General features: G+C 42.7%; 1 protein-coding gene across 1 annotated transcript in view; it reads left to right on the forward strand.

Moving 5' to 3' along the window:
• Nucleotides 1-22960, forward strand: part of CNTNAP4 (contactin associated protein family member 4) — a 1879337-nt gene that overhangs the window by 1466384 nt on the left and 389993 nt on the right. Inside the window, exon 14 of the mRNA XM_086961154.1 lies at nucleotides 4106-4262. Coding sequence (XP_086817280.1) covers nucleotides 4106-4262 — 157 coding nt within the window. The remainder of the gene's footprint in view (nucleotides 1-4105; nucleotides 4263-22960) is intronic.

The following is a 22960-nucleotide window of genomic DNA, read 5'->3' on the forward strand; positions in this document are numbered from 1 at the left end:
GTTTACCAGATCAAAATCACAACTAAGGTCCATGAAACACATATATAGACAACCTTCCTTTGCCTTTTTGTACATCCCCCACAAAAATGATCAGGTTGAGGCACTGTTCCACTGTCCCTAGCCCTTTCCTAAACCCATATTTACACTAGACAGAATATTGTTATCTTCAGTCTATTGGTCTAGTCTTTCTAGAATGATCCTTTGAAATTATTTGGCTGAAGATTCATGCAGGGAAATCGTTTGGTAACACTTTGTGCCACTTTTTGAACCCTTCTTGAAGATTGGGATAATTAATGATTCAGACCAGGGTGATGAAGCAACTGTGCAAGATCACTGCACGCACAAGAACATTTTCGATTAAACCACCATTTAGCACCATGTCTATTATCCTTGATGTCGTTAGTCAAGAGCTGGCTGATAAATATAACATATGCTTTTGCAATCTGCTCATAATCAGCTTCAAGATCAAGGCAGTTTAAATGTTACCAAATTATTCACTGTTTGGTGAAGCTAGATGAATGAAATCCAGTCAATTTTATTTAAATACCATTCTGCCAGACTGGGGGGATATTTTATATTCTACCTAGCTGGTTTGTTGATTGGAAGTTTATTGTACTGTTAAGGTTATTGGATTGTGAACACTAATTCAGTGTTTCCCCACCTGGAAATTAGAAAGTCTAATTGTATTGTTCACTGAGGCAAGGATATGATAAATGTTACTATTACCTCCTCTACCAATAAAGGTAGGAGGTTGGGGGTCACAGGTACACCAATTAGAGTCTGTCATATTTAAACTTTAAGGGCCTGATTTAGATCTTGACTGACGGGTTACTCAATCACAATGGTGACAGATATCCCATCCGCTGATATATAAATCCCATTATGTCCTCTGGGATTTATCTTTCGGTGGACAGGATATCCGTCATTGTTGTGACAGAGTTACCTGTCCGCCAAGATCTAAATCAGGGCCTGATTTATTTAAGGATGAACCAAACAGACAAATTCTAAAATGGGCAAAGTCCTCATCCTGAATATCATTAAAGCCACAAACAAGTTTTGAAGAGAGAAGTCATTTGGTAACATTAAAATCACCAGCCCAAATTACGTAGACATTTTTTGAGTTATAGTGCATAAATGCATTTAGGTCATTCTGCAAAACTTCTACCACCCCAACCCATGAAGCATCAAAAATATTGCCATAAAAATTGAAAATCAGGATTACCATCCAAGATAAATAACACAAATTGATAGCATGATGATGTAAAAAATGCTGTTGATACTTTTATGGCTACTCTAGTTAAAACCAAAACAAGAAGACTTCCTTTAACCCCACCCAATGCTGGATTGGGTCACCGCTGTCAAAAGGATATAAACCCATCACCATCAAATGAGTTAGTTAACCATGTTTCTTGAAGACAGTGCTTTATTAACATATTGCTACCAATCCTCCATTGTAAGTTTATTAACCAGTCCTGCTATGTTCCATGAAACTATTAATATTTCCAATCAGCCGCCCACAAAGTTGTTATATTTTGTTCAATAAATTCAAGGGCTGTGCTTGTCACTTTTTCACTATAGGATGATAACCTCCCCTGAGGAAATGCCAGGATGAAACTTTCTGATATGGCAAGTCAATGATTTTCATCCAAACAATCTAGGGGGGCAAATTGGATGCTGATTATAAATGTAAATGTCCAGTATTTGTAAAGCGCGAACAATTACCCGAAGTTGTCAAGACGCTGAGGGCCGTCGGGAAGATTAAGCGAGCCATTGTCCAGAGTCACATGGTGCTAGGCTGATCTGCTGCCTGCGTTGGGGATCGAACCGTGAGCCCTCAGTGTCTGGAGTCAGTCACCCTGGCCGCTGCACCACATCTCTTCCTAAAGACCAAATAACTCTGACTAGCCATGGAATTGGAACCTTTATTAAGTTTTGGCATGAAAGGGGGAGTAATTGTTCAGGTCTATTAAAAACACAGAGGTACAGCATTCTTTTCAATCCTCATGTAAGAACCTGTTAGATCTGTGCTCTGGAGAGTCATAAGAATATATTCAACCAAATACGGATGTCTGAAGTTTGAAATTATGGAGTTTCCTGCCAGTGTTTCCCGAGAATTTCCTATCCATTTAACTCTTCCCATCATACAATCTCTTCGAATCATAAATTCACCTTGGATACCCCAAGGTTGACTTCTATGTATTAAAAAGGAGTATTTGTCCCTGGCAAAATGTTTACTTTACCCGGTCAAAATGAGAGTTTAAAACTGCACACACAGGCTGCAATGGTAGGCCTGAAAATATTTAAAGGGCTACTTAAGTGGGTGGCACAATCAGCAGTCGCGGCTAGCAATTCTAGTGGATGGGGGTCAGGGGGGGGTTCGCGTGGGGTTACTGCAAAGAAGGGTGGGGGGTATAATAAAATGTACCTTACCGGTTCCGCGCCTCCTCTGCTTCTGGGCCAGGTCCACGGTTTCCTGCTCCTGAACTAGAACAGGCACGCTCCCTCGACTCCTGTAAGCCAATCACAATGCTGCAATGGCAGTGTTGTGATTGGGGCATAGTCCCGGACAGCGCCCAGCTGGGCACCTCTAGTGAGCCCATTTTCTGGGCTGCACATAAAGAAATGTAGAGGGCGCATGACTGCTTTGGTCAGCCCCAGGGCAGACCAAAGCAGTCAAGGTACTCCGAGTGGTGCAATCCACTCCTCTTTGACCCGCCCACTTGCCCGCCCCCCAACCAGGCATATCCTCCCGCCCGCCCCCAACCAGGCATACTCTTTAAAATACCACTTAATTTTCTGCTTCTCGCACTCCGAGAAAGCAGTGGGGCAGTGCTTATCCGCCCCAAATGGAGGAGCCTCCGCTGACAATCAGTGCTGTTGGCCCACTAGTAGCATTTAATTTACAGGGCCTGGGCACGTGTAGTACCATTTTACTAAGGGCTTACAAGTGAATGTAAATGTGCTGATTGGGTATTAGCCAGTTCTACCATTTTAGAGGAGAGAGTACATGCACTTTAACAGTGGTTAGCAGTGGTAAAGTGCACAGAGTTCTAAGGCCAACAGAAACTAGATCAGCAGAAATGGGGGAGAAAGGCTAAAAGTCTGGGAATGACCCTGCAGAAAGGGCCACGCCTAACAATTTCTAATCTAGGTGTGTGCTTAGGTAAATAACTGCTGATGGGCTGATCTTTACCATTTAGGTAGTTTGAGTCACTTGTTTCAATAATTTTAGACTTTCAGTAATTCAGTCATTCTTTGGAGGGATATTTCTGATCAAAGGTGTAATTAAATTATGTTATGTATGTATGTATATATGTATATATATATATATATATATATATATATATATATATATATATATATATATATATATATATATATATTCCTTTATAAGAAGAGTTAAGGCAATTTTGACAGATTATTGTTAGGATCTGCACTCCTGTTCACTTAAATTGGAGTCTAGCCTTCAACACGCAAAGAGTGTTCTGATTGTGCCTTATATTATGATTATGCAGCATGATGTACATTGCGATATCATTCCCCAGTGCTGCAAAAGGTAGACAAGCAACCTTATTTTCCTGCTTGTTAGAGAGACGCTAATAAATGGAGCTTACGCTGCTAAAATTGCCATGCATTATCTCATATCACAGTAAAACTGACAGATATTTAATATGCAGCAACGACGAGTTCAGTTAGTTTCTTTGCTAGAATGAATAATGTTTATAGATAAGCTGTGCTCCTTTGTTTCCTGGCACGTATTTCCGTGATCTCAATGATCCTTGCATTATAGTATAAATTACCCTGGGTTTTACTGTGACTGCATCACTTTTTCATTTGCTACTTTAACGGATTGTGTATACATGGGCCGCTTAAGATAAACGATTCTAATATCACGCCTCAATGCATTGAGAGCTACCTCTGCTTTTTTATGCTAAAAACAGCAACAAACAAAACACTGCTGCAATCGTTTAATCCCTGTTAACATAATATTTAAATGAAACATAATTTTATCGTACCTCAAGAACCATGCTTAGCATAACTTTGTGTGCAGGCTTTTTGAATTGTCGAAAAAAGAGTGTTGAGTGTTGTCTAACTTTCTTTTCAGATGGATTGCCCTTCAGCTGGTGGGTTGGAAGAACCAATGAATCACAGACTTACTGGGGAGGTCCCTTTCCAGACACGCAGAAGTGCGCATGCGCTCTGGAAGGAAACTGCCTTGATTCCCAACATCGCTGCAATTGTGACGCAGACAGGAACGAATGGTAATTTTTCATGCGTGATTCTGGACTTAAACGTGTTTCATTTAGCGCATTTGTAATGACGACTGCTGGCTTAGAATGATTCTAGTTTGCAGTCGTATATATTCAAATTAATGTGCAGAGATTTTACATTACTAATGGATTTATGTAATTAAAGTAGCTGATTACAAGGTCTCTAGAATTCCTGAAGTGTCCAGTAACACAGGAGTTGTACTTAAGAGGGCCAACACTAGAGCCCCCTGCAATGCAGCGTTGTGATTGGTCTGAGCACCATGACACAGCGCTCAGCCAGGTCTGGAGTGGTGGGCATCTTCTCCACACAGACTGTGATGCAGACTGCATGGAGAACAGGGAAAGTTTGCATGACTGTTTTGGGCGGGTCTCACCTGCTGTGTCAGCCCCTCCCTGCCCCCGCGCCCAAGCACCGCAGCAGGAGGACAAAATAAAATGATAATAACATTACATTATTGTCATTTTATTTTCTCGTTTCTTTTTCTGCTTCAAGGCAGTGGGGGCGATGCTCCTCCGCCTTAGCGGAGGAGCCGCCACTGATCAGTAGCTGCCTAACTGTAAATGCAACATGACAATCCAAAAAAATAGTAGGTTGGAAAGTTTGTATTAGTAACCATGAATCTATTAACTCTCAAATGGTTATCCAATTGAAACTTGGCCTATTTGTATTCACACATATTTCCAGAAAAACAGACTAGGAAAAACTATCATTTCTTTACATAATGGACTGCCTATTCTATAAAACTATTCCAGAGTTTCCTACAAACTCTTTTAATCCTGTAGGAAGACTGCTGCTCAATCCTTTGCTGATCCCACTCTTGAATTTCTGAATTTCATGCCACTTATTGGTTGTGGAGACTTGTATAACTAGAAGTAAACCCACAAGGCACAGGAAAGGCATTGTTTCATTGTTGCACGTTGATTTTTATTTAGAAACTCACCTATAAGATTGAGGATTTACCTTTTTTAATTCATAGAAGCATGTTCGTTCTTTCTAATGAATATCCCTCTCTTGTTTTCTGTAGCTGAGACTGGTAGAAACTTAGTTGACTTATTTGACATTGTAACCTTAATTGTCATTTCAGTTATATAGCACATTTTGGACTTTTCTGGTGGTAGAGTAGCCACAAAGTGCTGTTCCTGCATCATTCAGTGCAAGCAGGCGCATTGTCTTCAAAGGCAGATTCTAGATAGGACATTAAGGGCCAGATGTATCAAGGCTTTTGCGACTCGCAAAGGCTGAAATTCGCAGAATTTCGGCCTTTGCAACTCGCAAACGGCCGTTTTGCGATTTTTGATATGTAAGAAAAAATCGCAATGTAAGGAATCGCAATTATTTGCGATTCCTTATTTTGCCATAGCATTTAAGGAATCGCAAATTTTGCGATTCCTTAAATGATATGTATGACACATTTTTGGTTTGCGAATTTGTGTTAAAAAATCGCATTTTACCATCAACTTGTAGTTGGTGGTAATTTGCGATTTCTTTTAAAAATGCCCTAATTGGCATTTGTAAGGGTGGCATGTGACACTCATAGATTTGAGGGGTGCAGCAGGGTGTCTTTGAGACACCCCTGCACCCTTGAAATAATTCTCAAATTGCGATAAGCAAATTGCGAATTCGCAATTTGAGAATTATTGCACTATCATTCCTATGGGCCTCCTGGCCCATAGGAATGCATTGAAAATTATTCTTTATTTGTGAATTCGCAAAATGCGAAATCGCAAATAAAGAATAATAAGGAATCGCAATAAATTTGCGATTTTGTACATACATACCGTTTTGCTAATTCTAAATAGCGATTCGCAAAAAATCGCTATTTAGGATTCGCAAAACGGTATCTTAATACATCTGGCCCTATGTGATATTGTTAGAACCCACCATTCCAAATAGAATGAGTATGATACACATGCCTGATAACCTGTGGTCACACTCTGGTAGCTTGGCACAGAGCAGTCAGGCTTATCCTCAGGGCTCAAGTGTAAAGTGTCGGCACAGCACCCCTCTCACAACACACTGCATTTGCCACAACCTATGTATAAAAACACTTGTCTTTTCATTACACACTCACACACATACTGAAACCTAAACGAGATACATGTTGTATATACAGTCTACAGTTTTACGCAATTGTCAAACATCTCTATTGAAATTAAACTGAAACATGCATTATATATACACAGTTATATGCAATTGTCAGACTTCCCCATTGCTGAAAGGTCAAATAATAAATAAATAAATAAATAATAATAATATAAATAATAAATAATAATAAATAAATAATAAATAAATAAATACATAAATAATAAATAAATAATAATAAATAATAATAAATACATAATAAATAAATAAATAATAATTAAATAAACTGTCACTAGTCACTGCCTATGCCTCGTAACCCAGCCCCTCAGTCTTGCAACTCCACCAGCAATTAATACACTTTGCCCCTATTGGTACTCTGTTGACTAGATAGAACCACCTAATATGGAAAGAAAAAGTTATTTAGTTTTGTCTATCAGATTAGATCTATAGATGCCCGACGGCACCTGCACTAGCGTGGGATCACTATCCCACCTGTAGGCAAATGGTTGTGATCCAGGAAGCTGGCGCGCTCACCGTCTGGAGAAATGTTTTTCCCTTAAGTGTAGGTGTGACCTGCCCTAGACCCCTGGCAGTCAGCTGCACATGCTCACAAGGCACACAAAACCCCTCTGGTCTCATCTCAATGTTTTTCAAAACAAAGCACCCTGTGGTGTGGGTCCAAGAGGAGGGAGCCAAAGACCTTGGACAGAGGCCATGATATTAGGCACTGTCGTCATCCCGATCTGGAAGCCAAAGACAGTCTCATCTGCTGGCTCAGGTTCCCATGACACCCCTAGGACACCGCATGTTCTAGAGCACAAGCAAGCACAGGTCCCCTTGGTTGCAGGCATGGGCCACTTCGAGTAAGCTTCCCCTGCACTGCTCAAACTTCGCACGTTGCGACACCCCAGATGGCTGCCGATCTTGGTGCACACGCTCCTCTTGCACAGCGTGATGATGGTCTATGTCAGGACGGTCCTTGTCCCATCCAGGATCACTTCCACCGATCTCCACCACACCCAATGCGGTCATTCTGATCTTGTGGAGACAGTGAGATCGTTTGTGTCATTGGGATCTTGTGAACAGGAGCCTAGCTCACTGGCCCTTAGAGAGTACTTCAAGACCCAGGCCATGGCAGTTGGCCCTAGCTGCAGGCCAGCAATATCCAGGCAAAATCTACCAAGTGTTATTCCCCTTCTAGAAGCATGACAAGCTCCAAGCCACTAGAAGTCTGTGGATAGTCCAGTTGCAGTCTCTCCTACCCTAATGATTCCTCATGTCAGTGTCCCAGTATCGAGCCAGCATAATATGGTTCCAAATTCAAAAGTGTTTCAAATTTCGGAAAGCAGAGGCCCCAGTAGTTATACTCACCATGGCCTTTGATGATATGATTAGTTCAAAAGGCCATCTTTAAAACGAATTGGCCCTCTCCAAATGTTGTCCTGTCTGCCATTCTATCCAGGGAGGTTTGATCATTATCTTTAGTGGGGCCAAGACCCTGCCTCTTGGAATGCAGGTGCCAATTCCACCCCAATGTAACCTCCCCAGAAAGCCCTTCAGATTCAGATGTCTGCAGTTTCCTGTGAACCCCTAACGTATTGGCCTCTATCAGGAATACACGGATGTGGCTATCCCCCTTCCACCCTAGTGTGAATTAGGAGTTTCACAGTGACATTTCCATCATTGTAATGTCAAACCCCCCCTCAATATTGGAGATCATTAGCCACTATGATCTCATCGATACCAAACACCATACTGTTACTATTCTGCTCGTAGGAATTAATTCTAGACAGCCCTTCCCTACATCTCCTCATGGTAATCCAATGCAAGAAGCAGGCCCCATCTTACCGAACATACCATCTGGTGTCATTCACAGCTCTTGCAGGTAACACATACGCATCCCTACCCAACCTCTTCCCAACACCGCCCTCTGTCACTAGGGAGAACTCAGATATAGCAAAAGACATGCAGAACCTTGGAACACAGCTTCATAAATGCCAAGTCAAGTAAAAGTAACCTGTGCACAAAGGTCCCACCACGGCCACCTATGGCACTATCGATGACCTACCTCTGTGGATGGCAAAGCCAGCGCGGCAGGCCCACAGAGGCACATTTGAGCTACATGCCCCTGGCATAGGTCTTACCCCAAGACAAGGTACTTACAGCTACCTTGATTCAGCCAATCATATATAAACTGTCTACAGTATGATTATGATGAGTTCAGTGCAAAATAAGGTCGAAATATGAGGTCGGCAGCCAAAAAGATTAGGGGAGACCACACCAACAAAGGCCCGGTCTAACCTACTTTATTTAGACAAATGACAAAATTAAGGAAAGGGGATGGGTAGAAGGTCATAAAGTGCTTTCATGCATAATTCAGTGCAAGCTTCCCACTGGGTGAAGTCAATGATGTTAGTGGGATGAAGTGTTGAGGAGGCTGCATTGAGCATGCAGTCCACTAGAGTAGGGCCTTTAACAAGATGATAATGTCTAGCCTTATGAGATTATTTATGAGTCGTTAGCATTTGTTATAAGTGCTCAAAACAATGGGTGGTAAAACACTTCGGTGGGAAGTTGTGGAGCACTGTTCTATTCTATTTAAACTCTTACTGCAAAACCTATGACTCCTGATTATTTGACCAGCAGTATTTTGCAAGTTCTTGCATCCTAGCATAATGAATGTAATATCTGTATTTACCATTATTTACCATTATTACGTATTGCTAGTATTCTCAGCTAAGTTTGAAAATAGAGAACAAATAATGCAGTTTTTTTCTGTGTTTGAGTTTTCTCCTGTGTTTTGAAATATAACATCAGATAAAGCAATAGTAATGGAGGAAGAAAGAGAAAGTTAATCGCGATTGGTACAAAGTGGGAATATGAGCCCTAGATAGAGGTGACAAGGTTGAAAAATAACACATCATATGTTTGTTGCGATTTCTAATGGGTATTAAAACTACTGCATGAATGTTTATTAGATAGAAATCAGTATTGAGATACTTCTAGCAATTAAACTCAATTGTTACATTTTTGGGTGGATTTGATCATAGTGAAGAGGACCCAATACATGACATGATGCTGCACTTTAAATGTGCATTCAGGTCTCCAATTGGTATGTGAATCCTGGTGTCCTGATTATCTTCCTCTGTAAGAAAGTGCTTTTACAATTAATTAAACTTTACACTGCTACACCATTTTCGATCTTGAAAGAAATTAAATTTAACAATGAAGTTCAGAAGCAGAAGCTGGATGATTCACATTGTGGGCCTTATTTATAATTTGGTGGACAGTGGACCCGTCACAGATGTGGCGGATGACCAGGGTCCTGTATTCCATGCACATTATAGTTAATGGCACTGTAAATACATCACATGAGACACACTTTGACAGAGTACCCTGTCATCCCAAAATCTAAATAAGACCCATGGGCCTGATTTACGAAAACTAAATACATGGATTCAAAAATTGCGACTCATTCCTAATCCCAAATCAGAAAATGCTAAAGGTCATTTATGTCTCTTTACACTGGCAAATTGTGATTCATATCAATTTGGGATTTTTAGATACCAAACAGCAAAATATGATTTAGTATGAAATGCAATTCTCACAACTGCAGCGCTCAAACCACACCCTGTTAAGGAATAAATATTTGATTGTCTGATAGAACATTAAAGCTAAAAGTATTATGTGTACAGAATATTGTGTAAAAAATATAGAGGAAAAAAATATCGAGAAGGTAAGTGAAAATTGGTAAGTAGAGATTTACTATTCTTAACACCACATCTACATACCTTGAATATATATAGGTATATATATATATATATATATATATATATATATATATTCACTGAAAAAACCATAGGTTTCAGCCACGTTATAGTTAGGAATTAGCCAGTCAAGTCAAGTCAATGCAAGCATTATTCGATTAATTAAAATCATAAAAGCAATTCCATCACAAATATAAAAAAGACAATTCATGTGTTAAAAACAATTCATATATAAAAACAGTTAATACATTTAAAAAGAGCATTTAAGAGAACAATTTGATATATTTACATAGGACAGAGCGTTTCATCGGTAGAACTAGTGGATAGTAATTATTAACACATATCAAAGAACATTTAACTTCAGTTTTTTAGACTTAATATGCATAGCAGCAACCAAGAAACTTGCGACCCCAAATATTACTCTGATACTGTTCAAGAGCTGTAGATAACGGAGAGCGGGCCGAACTTGTGTAGACCCTGCCTCTCTCAAAATAGGTAATAAAAACTGTTTCCTACATTCCTCATAATGGCCACAAAACATGATAAAGTGCATCAGTGTCTGTTCTGAGAAATTATCACAGCTACAGGGGATAGATGGATCTGATTTTCCCCATACTGGATAGTTCCCCAAGGAATACTGGATGATATTAAGTCTAAATCTCACAAGGAGGTTACGATGGAAGGGCCGGGTCACAATATTCAGATAGGGTTCCAAATTAGGGGTAGTCTGAAGAAAGTAATTAGCTCTAGCTCCCGGTTTTTGGACCTCTACTTCCTCCCGTTCCATCTCCACACGTCCCAAAAAGTTGTTCTTAATCCACAGTACCTCACCCTTCTTGATGGTACTCGGGGCAAAGTATAGTTCTGGCCTCCTCAGTTTACAAAGAGTGTTTTTAATGTAAACCAACCATGGGATTTTATTGACATTATCCAGTGCCATACAGTCTTTAAGGATAGAATGGTTTAGACTAATTTCAGAGTTCAGCCAGGTCTTGGCCCAACAGGTCAGAGGGGCCAGCTGTAACTGGTCACTGATGAAGCCAAGACCCAGCTCTGTATGGACTGAGAGTACTGGGGTTGATTTGGGGACCACTAAGAGGGATCTAAGGAACTTATTTTCCGCCACCTAGAGTTTGCCTTGTGGTAGATAACCCCATAGGGAAGCACCATACTTTGCTATTGAAAGGCTTTTTGATTTATAAACTGTCAACAGTGCTTCTACTGGGTGCGATCCCAGTTGTTTCGCAAAGCTCAGTAAAGCAGAAGTTGATCTGGTGACAGCTAAGCCTTTGGCATTTAATTGTGGCCTCCAAGTGCCCCTTTTGTCAAATATGACGCCCAAGTAAGTAAAAACCGGGACCCTGGAGATTTCTTCGCCGTTGCATAGAAACTTTCTTATCTTTATAGTTTTTGGGCGTTTCCCTGCAACCATACCGTGCGATTTTTTGTTATTTATCTGTAGATCCAGGGAGGACATAAATACCCCAAAAACGTCCAAGAGTCTCTGCAGCCCTACCCCAGTGCGGGCCAGCAGTACCGCGCCATCCGCGTAGAGGAGAACTGGCACCGTGTACTCCCCCACGCGTGGGACGTCAGATGTGGACCCCTTCAAGGTTGATTCAAGTGAATTTTTGCATAAGGTGAATAGGAGGGGAGCCAAAATGCACCCCTGCCTTACGCCTCGTTTTGATCTAAAAAAGCTAGTAGTTCCACCCTCTCTGTTGGTTCTAATAGAGGCACGCAGATCTTGATGCAGTGCCGCTAAATAGTTTACCAAAGGCGGGTCTATCCCTATGTTGATTAAAATCGCCCAGAGTTTGGTACGATTGAATAAATCAAAGGCCGATGATAAGTCCATAAAGGCCATATGTAACAGTCCCTCCTTAACCAAGGTGTATTTGCTAATTAACATATGGAGGTTGAGGCATTGGTCGAGAGTACCCCTTTTGGCCCTGAACCCGTATTGTAATTCACAAAGGACCCTCCTCCCTTCCAGGTGTTCCCCAAGTCTCTGCAGAATGACTCTGCCCAAGATTTTGACGGCAGAGTCAATCAGAGAGATCGGCCTGTAGCAGGCAGGGTCAGTTCTTGAGCCTTTTTTAAAAACGGGTAATATAGATGATGTGGCCCAAGACGAAGGAAACCCCGATGTAATTGTGGAGTTGAAAACGTTTGTAAGTGTCTTGGGCCAAAACTCCAAGGGGGTCCTATAAAGGTCTGCGGGCACACCGTCTGGGCCCGGAGCCTTATTTTTCATCATCTCTACAATTGCCCTTTGTACCTCTGCCTCAATAAATTGCCAAAGGGGGGCTACACCATTGTCTGTGGGATCCGACATTGATATAAAATCCTTCGCACTATTGTATATTTTGCTGAAATGGGCAACCCATGTCTCATCAGGGATCACAGAGTCCATCACCGTGTTGTTTGTACCAGCGAAATAGGGGTGGTTGATTACAGCCCAAAATTTAGAACTATCTCTAAGTACATCAATTGACATAAGATTTTCCCATGCCTCGTTTTCTATGCATTTTTTACGATTAGCCATGGCAAGTTTATAATTTTTTCTAAGTTAGGCATTAGCATTAAATAAACCGTAGAAATTCACTGAAAAAAAGCATAGGTTTCACACATGTTATAGTTAGCTGGACATTTCACTCATACAAAACCATTGAAATTCCCCCGTTATAGTTACTTCAGCTAACTATAACTTGCGCGCCCCCAATCCACTGCTGATGATGTCACATATTACATCACTCATGACATGGTCAGTGACATCACTCATGACATCACTGATGACATCTCAAATTACATCACTGATGACATCACTGATGACATCATCCAGTGAATATGTGTCTTTCTGAAATATTTTTTATATATGTATATCTAAAGGTCGATGGAAGAATACATGGATAAATGAGTGTCTAAATGGATGTTTTTTTTGTAAAATTGATTGTATAACTGGCTTATTAAGTGTATCTCAATAAATACATGTATTAGCGAGTAATGTTTAAATGTGTAAATACCTGTATCAGTGTCTCACTTTGTGTATAAGTGGCTGTACAAGTGGCTGCATGGGTTGGTGAGTAGCTACATGAGTGTCTATATGGGTTATTAGTTAGTTTTTTGAGTATCAGTATGAGTGTCTGTATGGTCTGGTGGGGAGTATTACTTAGCACATAGATGCATGAATGACTGACTCACTGTTTGTATGTGTTTTGAAGACAGCATGTGTGCAGGACTATATGGGTGGATGAGTGTGTGTATAGGTGTGTTAGTGAGTGCATGACTGTCCTAATAGTGTCTTTATGAGTAACTACATATGTTTTAAACTAGTATCTGTGAGTATTGATGTATATAAGTGAGTTTATATGATAGTGAGAGATTGGAAGAGTTCCTGTATAAAAAAGTATGTGTTTCTATAAGGGATTGTTTAAGAGAGTAAGTATGTGTACGTTTCTGTCGAAGTAAGTGTAGTGGTGCGTATATAGCTGTATATGCAAGTAAATGGATGTTTGATACTTTTTTTGCATGTGTGAGTATGTGTGTGGGTAGCTCTATGCATGCGTGTAGGTGTGTAACAGGATCTATAGGTGTATGAGTACATGTATGAGTGACTACATAGAACTGTTGGTAAATGAGTGGATGTGTATGTAGATTTTGGAATTACTGAATAGGTTGTTCTAACTGGTATTGGTATCTCCATTGTTTTGAAAATTTTAGTTTCTATTTTTCAATGTGTGTATCAAAGGTTATATTAGGGTGAGATTAGGTCTGCCACTCTTTCACAAGGATGTTGTCATCAGTGATGTCATCAGTGATGTCATTTGAGATGTCATCAGTGATATCATGAGTGATGTCACTGACCATGTCATGAGTGATGTAATATGTGACGTCATCAGCAGTGGATTGCGGGCGCGCGAGTTATAGTTAGCGGAACTAACTATAACGGGGGAATTTCAATGGTTTTGTATGAGTGAAATGTCCAGCTCACTATAACATGTGTGAAACCTATGGTATTTTCAGTGAATTTGCAAGGTTTTTAAATGCTAATTCCTAACCATAACATGCCTAAAACCTATGGTCTTTTCAGTGAATGTATATATATATATATATATATATATATATATATATATATATATATATATATATATATATATATATATATATATATATATATACATATTACCTACTGGCGGTCGCCAGTAGGTATATATAGTTAGGATTTTTTCTCTATGGAACTTTTGAAAATTCTATGTCTAATAACTTTGGCGTTTGGGGACGGAATCGGCTGAAATTTTCTGGAAAATGGCACATTTTGTTTCTGAGCAGCCCCTGAAAATTTGGGGGGTTTCGTCAAGGGGGGGCCGAGAAAAAAGGGGGGTCCCAAAACGCGTTTTTAACATTGAGTTTTCCATAGGGCGTTTGGCCTCACTTTTAGCTCGTACGGCTGAATGGATTTGCACGAAACTTGGCAAAATTGTAGGGATTGGTAGCCCGATGTGCCTTTGCTGGGTCTCAATATATGTGCTCCAGTGGATTTTGAGAAATTAATGTTTAAAAAAACAGATATATCTGTGACAGCGTCCCGGGTAGCTCTCCGGTTTTCGAACATTTCGTGTAACGGAGCTTTGCGAAGCGAAGCTGATTGGCTCTCCGGTGTCTGTCAACATTCTAAACAGTCCGGAGCAGCCGCCATCTTGTCTCTCGGTAGGATCGAGAGACAAGAAGAGGAGAAAAACGAAGGGGGAATTTAATGAAAAGGGGGAAAGGTAGACCCTTCTTGACCCCCTAGGAATGATGTTGGGGTTATTAAAGGGTCCCGTGGGGCAAATAAAAAAAAATTGATTTTTTTGCGGTAGAAGCGCTTTCCGGTTCGCGAACCGGGTAGCGAATCGGGACGCGAAACGGGAATTCACCATTTTGTGTTTTGTTTTAATTAAATTACAAGATGGAGGAAAAACAATGTGAGAAATGGGTATAAGGGGGTACGGGAGACGTATCCTGACCCCCTATGTTTTCTGAGGGTGGCTGAGGATGCTCATATATGTTGATACTTGTCTTCCAGCGGCTGCGCGTGAGCGTATTTTTTTTTGTTGCTGCGTGACGTCTGTTAACATTCGATTCGAAGGAAATCAGGAAGTGTTGACTGCCATTTTGACACTGCGAGTAAATATATTGTTAAGAATAATTGTTATAAATTAATCCGTATTGTTAAACATTGTCTGCGTAATCTTGCTTTTTTTCCAATGCCACACTTTTGTCGTGCACGGCAGCCATTTTAGATGCTTTGACCAGACCCACTCTCTGCACGCCGCCGATCGTGACGTGTGTTAACGTTCGATTCGAAGGAAATCAGGAAGTGTTGACCGCCATTTTGACACTGCGAGGAAATATATTGTTAAAAATAATTGTTATAAATTAATCCGTATTGATAAACATTGTCTGCGCCATCTTGCTTTTTTTCCAATGCCACACTTTTGTCGTGCACGGCAGCCATTTTAGATGCCTTGACCAGACCCACTCTCTGCACGCCGCCGATCCTCAGCATGGCTCCCCACCCTCGCAAGCATCTCCCCCATGCACTGGTCACCCCCGCTCTCTGTCTTATGCTTGGGCCATAAACCTCCCCCCATCTGCGCTGCTCTTCCCTGAGAATCACACCCTGTGCCCGCCCGACACCTCCCTTTCACCCTATTCACTACCGCACCCTCTGACACTCCTCTTCCTTTGTGTCTGATTGTACAGGCCGGTCCCAGGCTATCACCTAGCCCTGCGGATGTAGTTTATGGCCTCAACTGTAAAGAATCACACCTCTTCAAAGGAGTTACAATAGATCAAGGCCCCCACCTTATGAGATCTGTCACACCACACGCGTTCCTACTATCTGATAACGATACTGTATTGTGATTGGGGAGGGGATTCTCACTGTGAGGGTGTGTGGGACCGAGCCTGAAGCGGAAGATTTCAGGGATGCCTTTTTGTACATCAAAGTCTTCACAATTATGTGTCACATTAAAAAAATATAGCACTCCAACAAAGTAGTAGGATTATAACACTTTAATAACTTATAAATATATACAACGCATCAAAAACAGTAAACACGTTAAAAGATTTTTTTTTAAACAAAAGCAACAATGGTCAGTAGCGGTCTGTTGTGAGAATAATCCGAAGGCAGCACAACGCGCCGAGATCTGGACGGCACCCAGGTGATGTCCTTTAATTGCCGCACTAGTCTTGGCATCCTACAATGCTGCACCGAAAAACGGCGTGGGGCGTCCCGGGGGGGTGGGGAGGAGGCGGCGTGAACGGGCCTCCCCAGGTGGAGGCTCGTCTGTTGTAGTGGGGCGCCCTTTTACCGTTTCAGTCACCAATCAGCAGTTTTCCGCCCGCTTTTGCTGCACTGTGCCTAATCCGCCATTCAGCTGTTTACCGCCCGCTCTTGCGGCTACAGCGTCTCGTCCACCATCCAGTAGAATTGCACCCACTCTTGCTGGCTGCTACAGGACTCTTAAAATGGCGGCCGGCTCTTCGGATTTGGGCCTGGTCCACTAAAATGGCCTGGGACACATTTGAACTCGGACATTTGCCTGCTAGGGCTTGGGCCCCATTCTCGAAAGCGTCCCCTCAGCCTTGAAGATTCTACAAAAGTCACCGGGGCCCCTGACTCCCGCAGGCTTCCGGTGGGGAGCGGCTGCCATGATTGCTTGCGGAATGGCCACGACGGAGCTATGAGATGGTGGTGCTCTCATGCTGACGCCAGCTTCAGTCTGAAACATCCAGAAACACTGTAGACTATCAATTCGATGAGTTCCGGTGGAGCCCCAACGTGACCCAGTAGGGAAGAACTTGCCCTCCCCTTTTTTGAGTGATGGTTCTTGTTGCCTGTCTCCCCTGTTGTCATCTAACGGAACCTTTTTGGATTGCAGAGTGAGAAAAAAAAAGGTGGGGCTTTCATCGTTTTGGAAAAAAAAATTTTTTAATCCAATGAAAAGTGTTATTTTTAGGTCATATGATCAAGTATTTCATCATTAGGAAACCAAAAGTAAAATGAACCAATGAAAAGTTTTATAAACAAGTCACATGACCTGTTATGCAGCTTTGGGCTATAAAAAGCCTACAAAATTCGTTGGCCTGTGAGGCGGCGTCAGTAGCGGACCGATGTGCGAATAGGCCGAAGGCAGCACAACGCGTCAAGATCCGGATGGCACCGAGGTGGTGTCCAGCAAGTTGCCGCACTGGTGTGGCTATCCTACAATGCTGCGCCGAAAGACGGCGTGGGGTGCCCGGGGGGTGGGGGGGAGGCGGCGCAAATGGGCCTCTCCCCCCTCCCTAGGTGGAGGCACTTCATGTGCAGTGCGGCGCCCTTTGCCGTTTCACTCGCCGTTCAGCAGAGTTGTGCCCGCTCTTGCGGTACAGCGAGTCACCCGCCATCCAGCTGAAATCCGCCCGCTCTTGCGGTACAGCGACTCACCCACCATCCAGCTGAGTTTCGGTTACTCTTGCGGTACAGTGACTTGAACGCGCCGAGATCCGGATGGCACCGTGGTGGTGTCCAGCAAGTTTCACTGGTGTGGCCATCCTACAATGCTGCGCCGAAAGACGGCGTGGGGTGCCCGGGGGGGGGCTGAGGCGGCACAAACGGGCCTCTCTCGCCTCCCCAGGTGGAGGCACCTCATCTGCAGTGGGGCGCCCCTTAGCGTTTCACTCGCCTTCCAGATGCATTGCGCCCGCTCTTGCGGCACAGTGCCTCACCCCCCATCCAGCTGAGTTGTGCCCGCTCTTGCGGCTACAGCATCTCGCCCACCATCCAGCTGAATTGCGCTTACTCTTGCGGTGCAGCGAAAGGCGGCTGTAACAAGACTTTCAAAATGGCGGCCGGCTCTTTGGATTTGGGCCTGGTCCACTAAAATGGCCCTGGGACACCTTGGAACTCGGGCGCTTGCCTGCTAGGGCATGGGCCCCATTCACGAAAGCGTCCCCTCTTTTGACTGATTGTTCTTGTTGCCTATCTCTTCTGTTGTCATTTAATGGAACCTTTTTGGACTGCCGAAAGGGGTTCTGGTCTGACCGCTTGTTGGTGGAGACATTTTGACTATATCCTGGACTTGCCCGGCCTCGCCCAAAATGGCGCCGGTATAAATGGGACTCGTAACTCCTTGTTGTGTACTGGTTGCCCAACTTTGATATCACGAGATACGTATGCAGTTTTGAAGCACATGGCGGGCGGGGACGAGTACTGATTGAACATTTGGACATCCCTATTGATATTAAGTTCTGATGTGTTATTGATTACTGTACTATTGAAAGATCGAATTAAAGTCACCCATGGTACTTGCCCGCAAATGTATATGTAGATAATTTTATTGTAACTGGCCCTGTCGTACTTTAATTATAAAATGTACGTCCACCGATTCCGCAACTGTTAGACACCTTAGTTCTTGCAACCTAATGGCCCGCCCGCTACGTTCTTCTACAGTGTAAATGTTCCCTCATCATATACGATTTCCGTTTGCTCCGTGGCCGGCTCACGTGGTTATAGGCCCGTATTTGTATACTGACATTTTCACAATAAAGGTTTTTCAAACAAAACATGGTAGTACTACCTTTTTTGGTATAGTTTTGAATAATAGCCACTGCTTTCGAATCAGTAAAAGGCAAGTGAAATAAAGCAGCCCGATTACATGACGGTTAAAAGGTATAATACGCAGTAAAGATAAATGGTCAAGGGCTGTTGTTTTTCCACTCATGCAACATAAAGTGATCGATAAGAATCCGATATTCATGCCTATCAGCGACTAAGACAGCAGGCCGAGCCTCTTTTGCTCAACGGCTCCCTCATGGGACGAAGAAACGCCCTTTTTCTCGAAAAAGGAATATTTTACTTGCAGGACAGTTGTAAATTTCCCGGGAAAATACATTAGCCTGGAACATTGTTAGTGATAAACTGTAAATGCATCTGGGTCCTTTGCTTTACAAGTCAGAGTGAGAAAAAAAAAGGTGGGGCTTTCATCATTTGGGAAAAAAAAATGTTCGAAAGCAATGAAAAGTGTTATTTTTAGGTCATATTACCAAGCCTTTCATCATTAGAATAACAAAAGTAAAATGAACCAATGAAAAGTTTTATTAACAAGTCACATGACCTGGTATGCTTACGTTGCGCGCTGCGCGCCGCGCTCTGGATCGTTTCCGGGAAGCTGCGCCTCGCGCACCGGAGCACTTCCGGGTGCGCTAACGCGGCGCGTCATATGACGCATTACGCGACAACGCAGGTTCAGAATATAGTCAAAATGTCTCCACCAACCAGCGGTCAGAACACAACCCCTTTCAGCAGACCAAAAAGTTCTGTTAAATGACAAGAGAAGGGACAGGCAACAAGAACTATCAATCAAAGAGGGGAGGGCAAGTTCTTCTCTACCGGGTCACATTGAGGCTCCACCGGAACTGATCGAATTGGTAGTCTACAGTGTTTCTGGATGTTTCAGATTGAAGCTGGCGTCAGCATGAGAGCACCCCGTGGCTACGTCGTGGCCATTCCGCGAGCAATCATGGCAGTCGCTCGCCACCGGAAGTCTGCGGGAGTCGGGGGCCCCGGTGACTTTTGTAAAATCTTCAAGGCTGAGGGGATGCTTTCGAGAATGGGGCCCAAGCCCTAGCAGACAAGCGTCCGAGTTCCAAGGTGTCCCAGGGCCATTTTAGTGGACCAGGCCCAAATCCGAAGAGCCGGCCGCCATTTTGAGAGTCCTGTGGCAGCCGCCTATCGCTGCATCGCAAGAGTAGGCGCAATTCAACTAGATGGTGAGCGAGACGCTGTAGCCGCAAGAGCGGGCGCAACTCAGCTGGTTGCGTGAAGCGCTGGGGTGTACCTGAGAAACCTCCACCTGGGGAGGTGGGGGAGTCTCGTTCGTGCCGCCTCTCCCTTCTAGTGCATCCCACGCCGTCTCCTGGCGCAGGAATATGTGATGGTCGGACTAGGGCACCGCAGGACGTGTCTTCAGGTCAAACGGATTGTGGGACAATGTTCAGAATGGAAGAATCACCAAAAGGCAAAAAGTTCCGCTTGACCCCGGGAGCCGGCCGCCTATGTCGGGGGCGATCTCAGGCCACACCAGGGCAACAAGACTTGGGGAGGGGGTCGGCGCCATCACACCGATCCTCGGGGGCCTCAATGCAGTCAGGTCCACAAACAGCCCCCACTTACTTTGAGAATAGTGAAGCTGCAGCAGGTGTAAATAAACTTCAGACAGTGTTACAAGCGCTGCTCGGAACCCTCAACTATGGCACCCAACATCCAGGACTTATGCCATTTGTGCAAGGCAGTGACATCGAAGTAACTCAGGGACCAAGGAACATACCATATCCAGAGTCCTTCCCACAGCGTCTGCCTTCCTTGTTACCTAGTTATGGTTCTTTCACTCCCACTCCAGGCTTTTAGTCTGTGGATGGAAAACAATGAACCTACACTCACGTATGAAAATGTTACTATTGATGCTTGACTGAGGCCAAGGAGATCAGAGTGCATGAGTCTCATGCTCGATCGATTGAGCTAGCCGGATCAGGCAACAAAAAGGTGGTGGTGGGGGTGGCGGCATCAGCAAGGCATCCTCACACACAACTTGTTGGACATCAGCTCTGGATGTACTGGGGATGAGTCTTTGCACATGGTGTCGTCCCCGGGCAATTTGTACAACGGTTCTCCACCCCTAGGCCGCCATCTATGCTACCTCGACAGGAATAGTGATGGATGTTGCAGCAGGCTGCCATGTAAATAGTTATTTAATAACATTTTTACCCTGTTACTTTGCTGGTGTGTTGTATATATTTATAATATTTGCATAGGGTTTGTCGTTATTTTGGGTGGGGTGGGTGGCGGAGCCGATCTGTCTTGCAGCCATCATGGTGTCGAGCTCAGTTAATGTCACTAGTTTCGTATTTCTCATGAGGGGTTGTTCCTAATGTTTCTATTTTAGCGAGGTCAAAAAGAGATCCCATTATTGGCCTACTGATTTTGCTTGATTCCTTTTGTTTTTTTAAACGATTTTTCACTATCTGCAAAGACTAAACAGAGTATTGCGACTCTGTGCTTGTTGGTAAATAGAGAATGAACCAAAGAGAACCAATTCTAAAACAGTAAATGCTTGTATAATAATCAATGAAATGGAGAGAGAAACAGGCACGACGGATTACAACGGGGGCAAAGGCATGCGTTACCTACCCTTCACTATCTGCAAAGAGAGAATACTCCTAAAAGAAAAGAGGAGGGGGGGGCAGCGTTCAAAGCACATCAGCGTGCATAAACACAAAAATGTTTTTATCTATCACGTACTTGACATTTTAAAGCTTTTCATATTTTCTATTACAAAACCATTGAAATTCACTGAAAAAACCATAGGTTATAGACCATATATAGTTAGGGTTTAGCATTTACAAAACCTTGAAAATTTACTGAAAAAACCATAGGTTATAGACCATATATAGTTAGGGATTAGCATTTACAAAACCTTAATTTACTCGCACAAAACCATTGAAATTCGCATATATAGTTAGTTGCACTAACTATATATCGCGCACCCGCAATCCACTGCTGATCATGTCACATATTACATCATTCATGACATGGTCAGTGACATCACTGATGACATCACTGATGACATCTCAAATGACATCACTGATGACATCACTGATGATATCATTCATGTGACAATACAATGCATCTCCTCACACTTTAATATAACCTCTGTTACATCCAGTGTAAAATACAGAATATAATTTTTTAAACCATTGACACACCAATACTAGTTACTACATACGCACTCACTGATTCCTATGTCTGCACACAGATTCACTCATTCACCCATACAATCATTCATACATACAATCACTCATCTTTACAACACTATCATATGTACTCACACCAATATAGACACTCACACTCTGCCACTCATCCATGGAGTTACTCACACACCTAGTCAGTCCTGTAAAGAATCAATCACACTTCCATTTTCTAATCAATACAGTTAAACATAGAGTACCTTACATTTTCAAACATATACTAACACATACTTACTCTCTTATACAATCATTGATACAAGAACACATTGATCTGCACAGAGTCACACATCTCCCAGCCAGCCACACACACACTCAGTCTCCCATACAAATACTTCGACAATCAATCAATAACCCATATAGTTACTCATATAGCTACTGATCAACACATGCAGCAGTTTACAGAACAACAGACATAATGATGCACAAATTAAGACAGTTTAGTCACTAACCCATGCACTCAGTGAGACACATTTAATCCCTCACTCATACAGTCAGTCACGCACCTACTAAATCCTTCATCCAGACACTTCTACATCTACTCATTCTTCAATATGTAAAACATATTTAAACTTTACAGAAACACACAGTCACTGGATGTTGTCATCAGTGATGTCATCAGTGATGTCACTGACCATGTCATGAATGATGTAATATGTGACATGATCAGCAGTGGATTGCGGGTGCGCGATATATAGTTAGTGCAACTAACTATATATGCGAATTTCAATGGTTTTGTGCGAGTAAATTAAGGTTTTGTAAATGCTAATCCCTAACTATATATGGTCTATGACCTATGGTTTTTTCAGTTAATATATATAGAGGCTACTAACACTTGAACAACAAGCAGGAAAATTCGGCTTTCCCTTTGCGCAGTGTCCTGCTTCGAGCGCAAACCACTTGGCAGCATTTCCCCCTACACATCTTACCTGGGATCCTAACAGGGTATTCTGGGTATTGCAGTCCACTGGAAGAACGCAGGACGGGCAACAGGTGTGTGAACATCGTAA

Source organism: Lissotriton vulgaris, chromosome 3_1, assembly GCF_964263255.1.
Source record: "Lissotriton vulgaris chromosome 3_1, aLisVul1.2, whole genome shotgun sequence".
Classification (NCBI taxonomy): Eukaryota; Metazoa; Chordata; class Amphibia; order Caudata; family Salamandridae; genus Lissotriton; species Lissotriton vulgaris.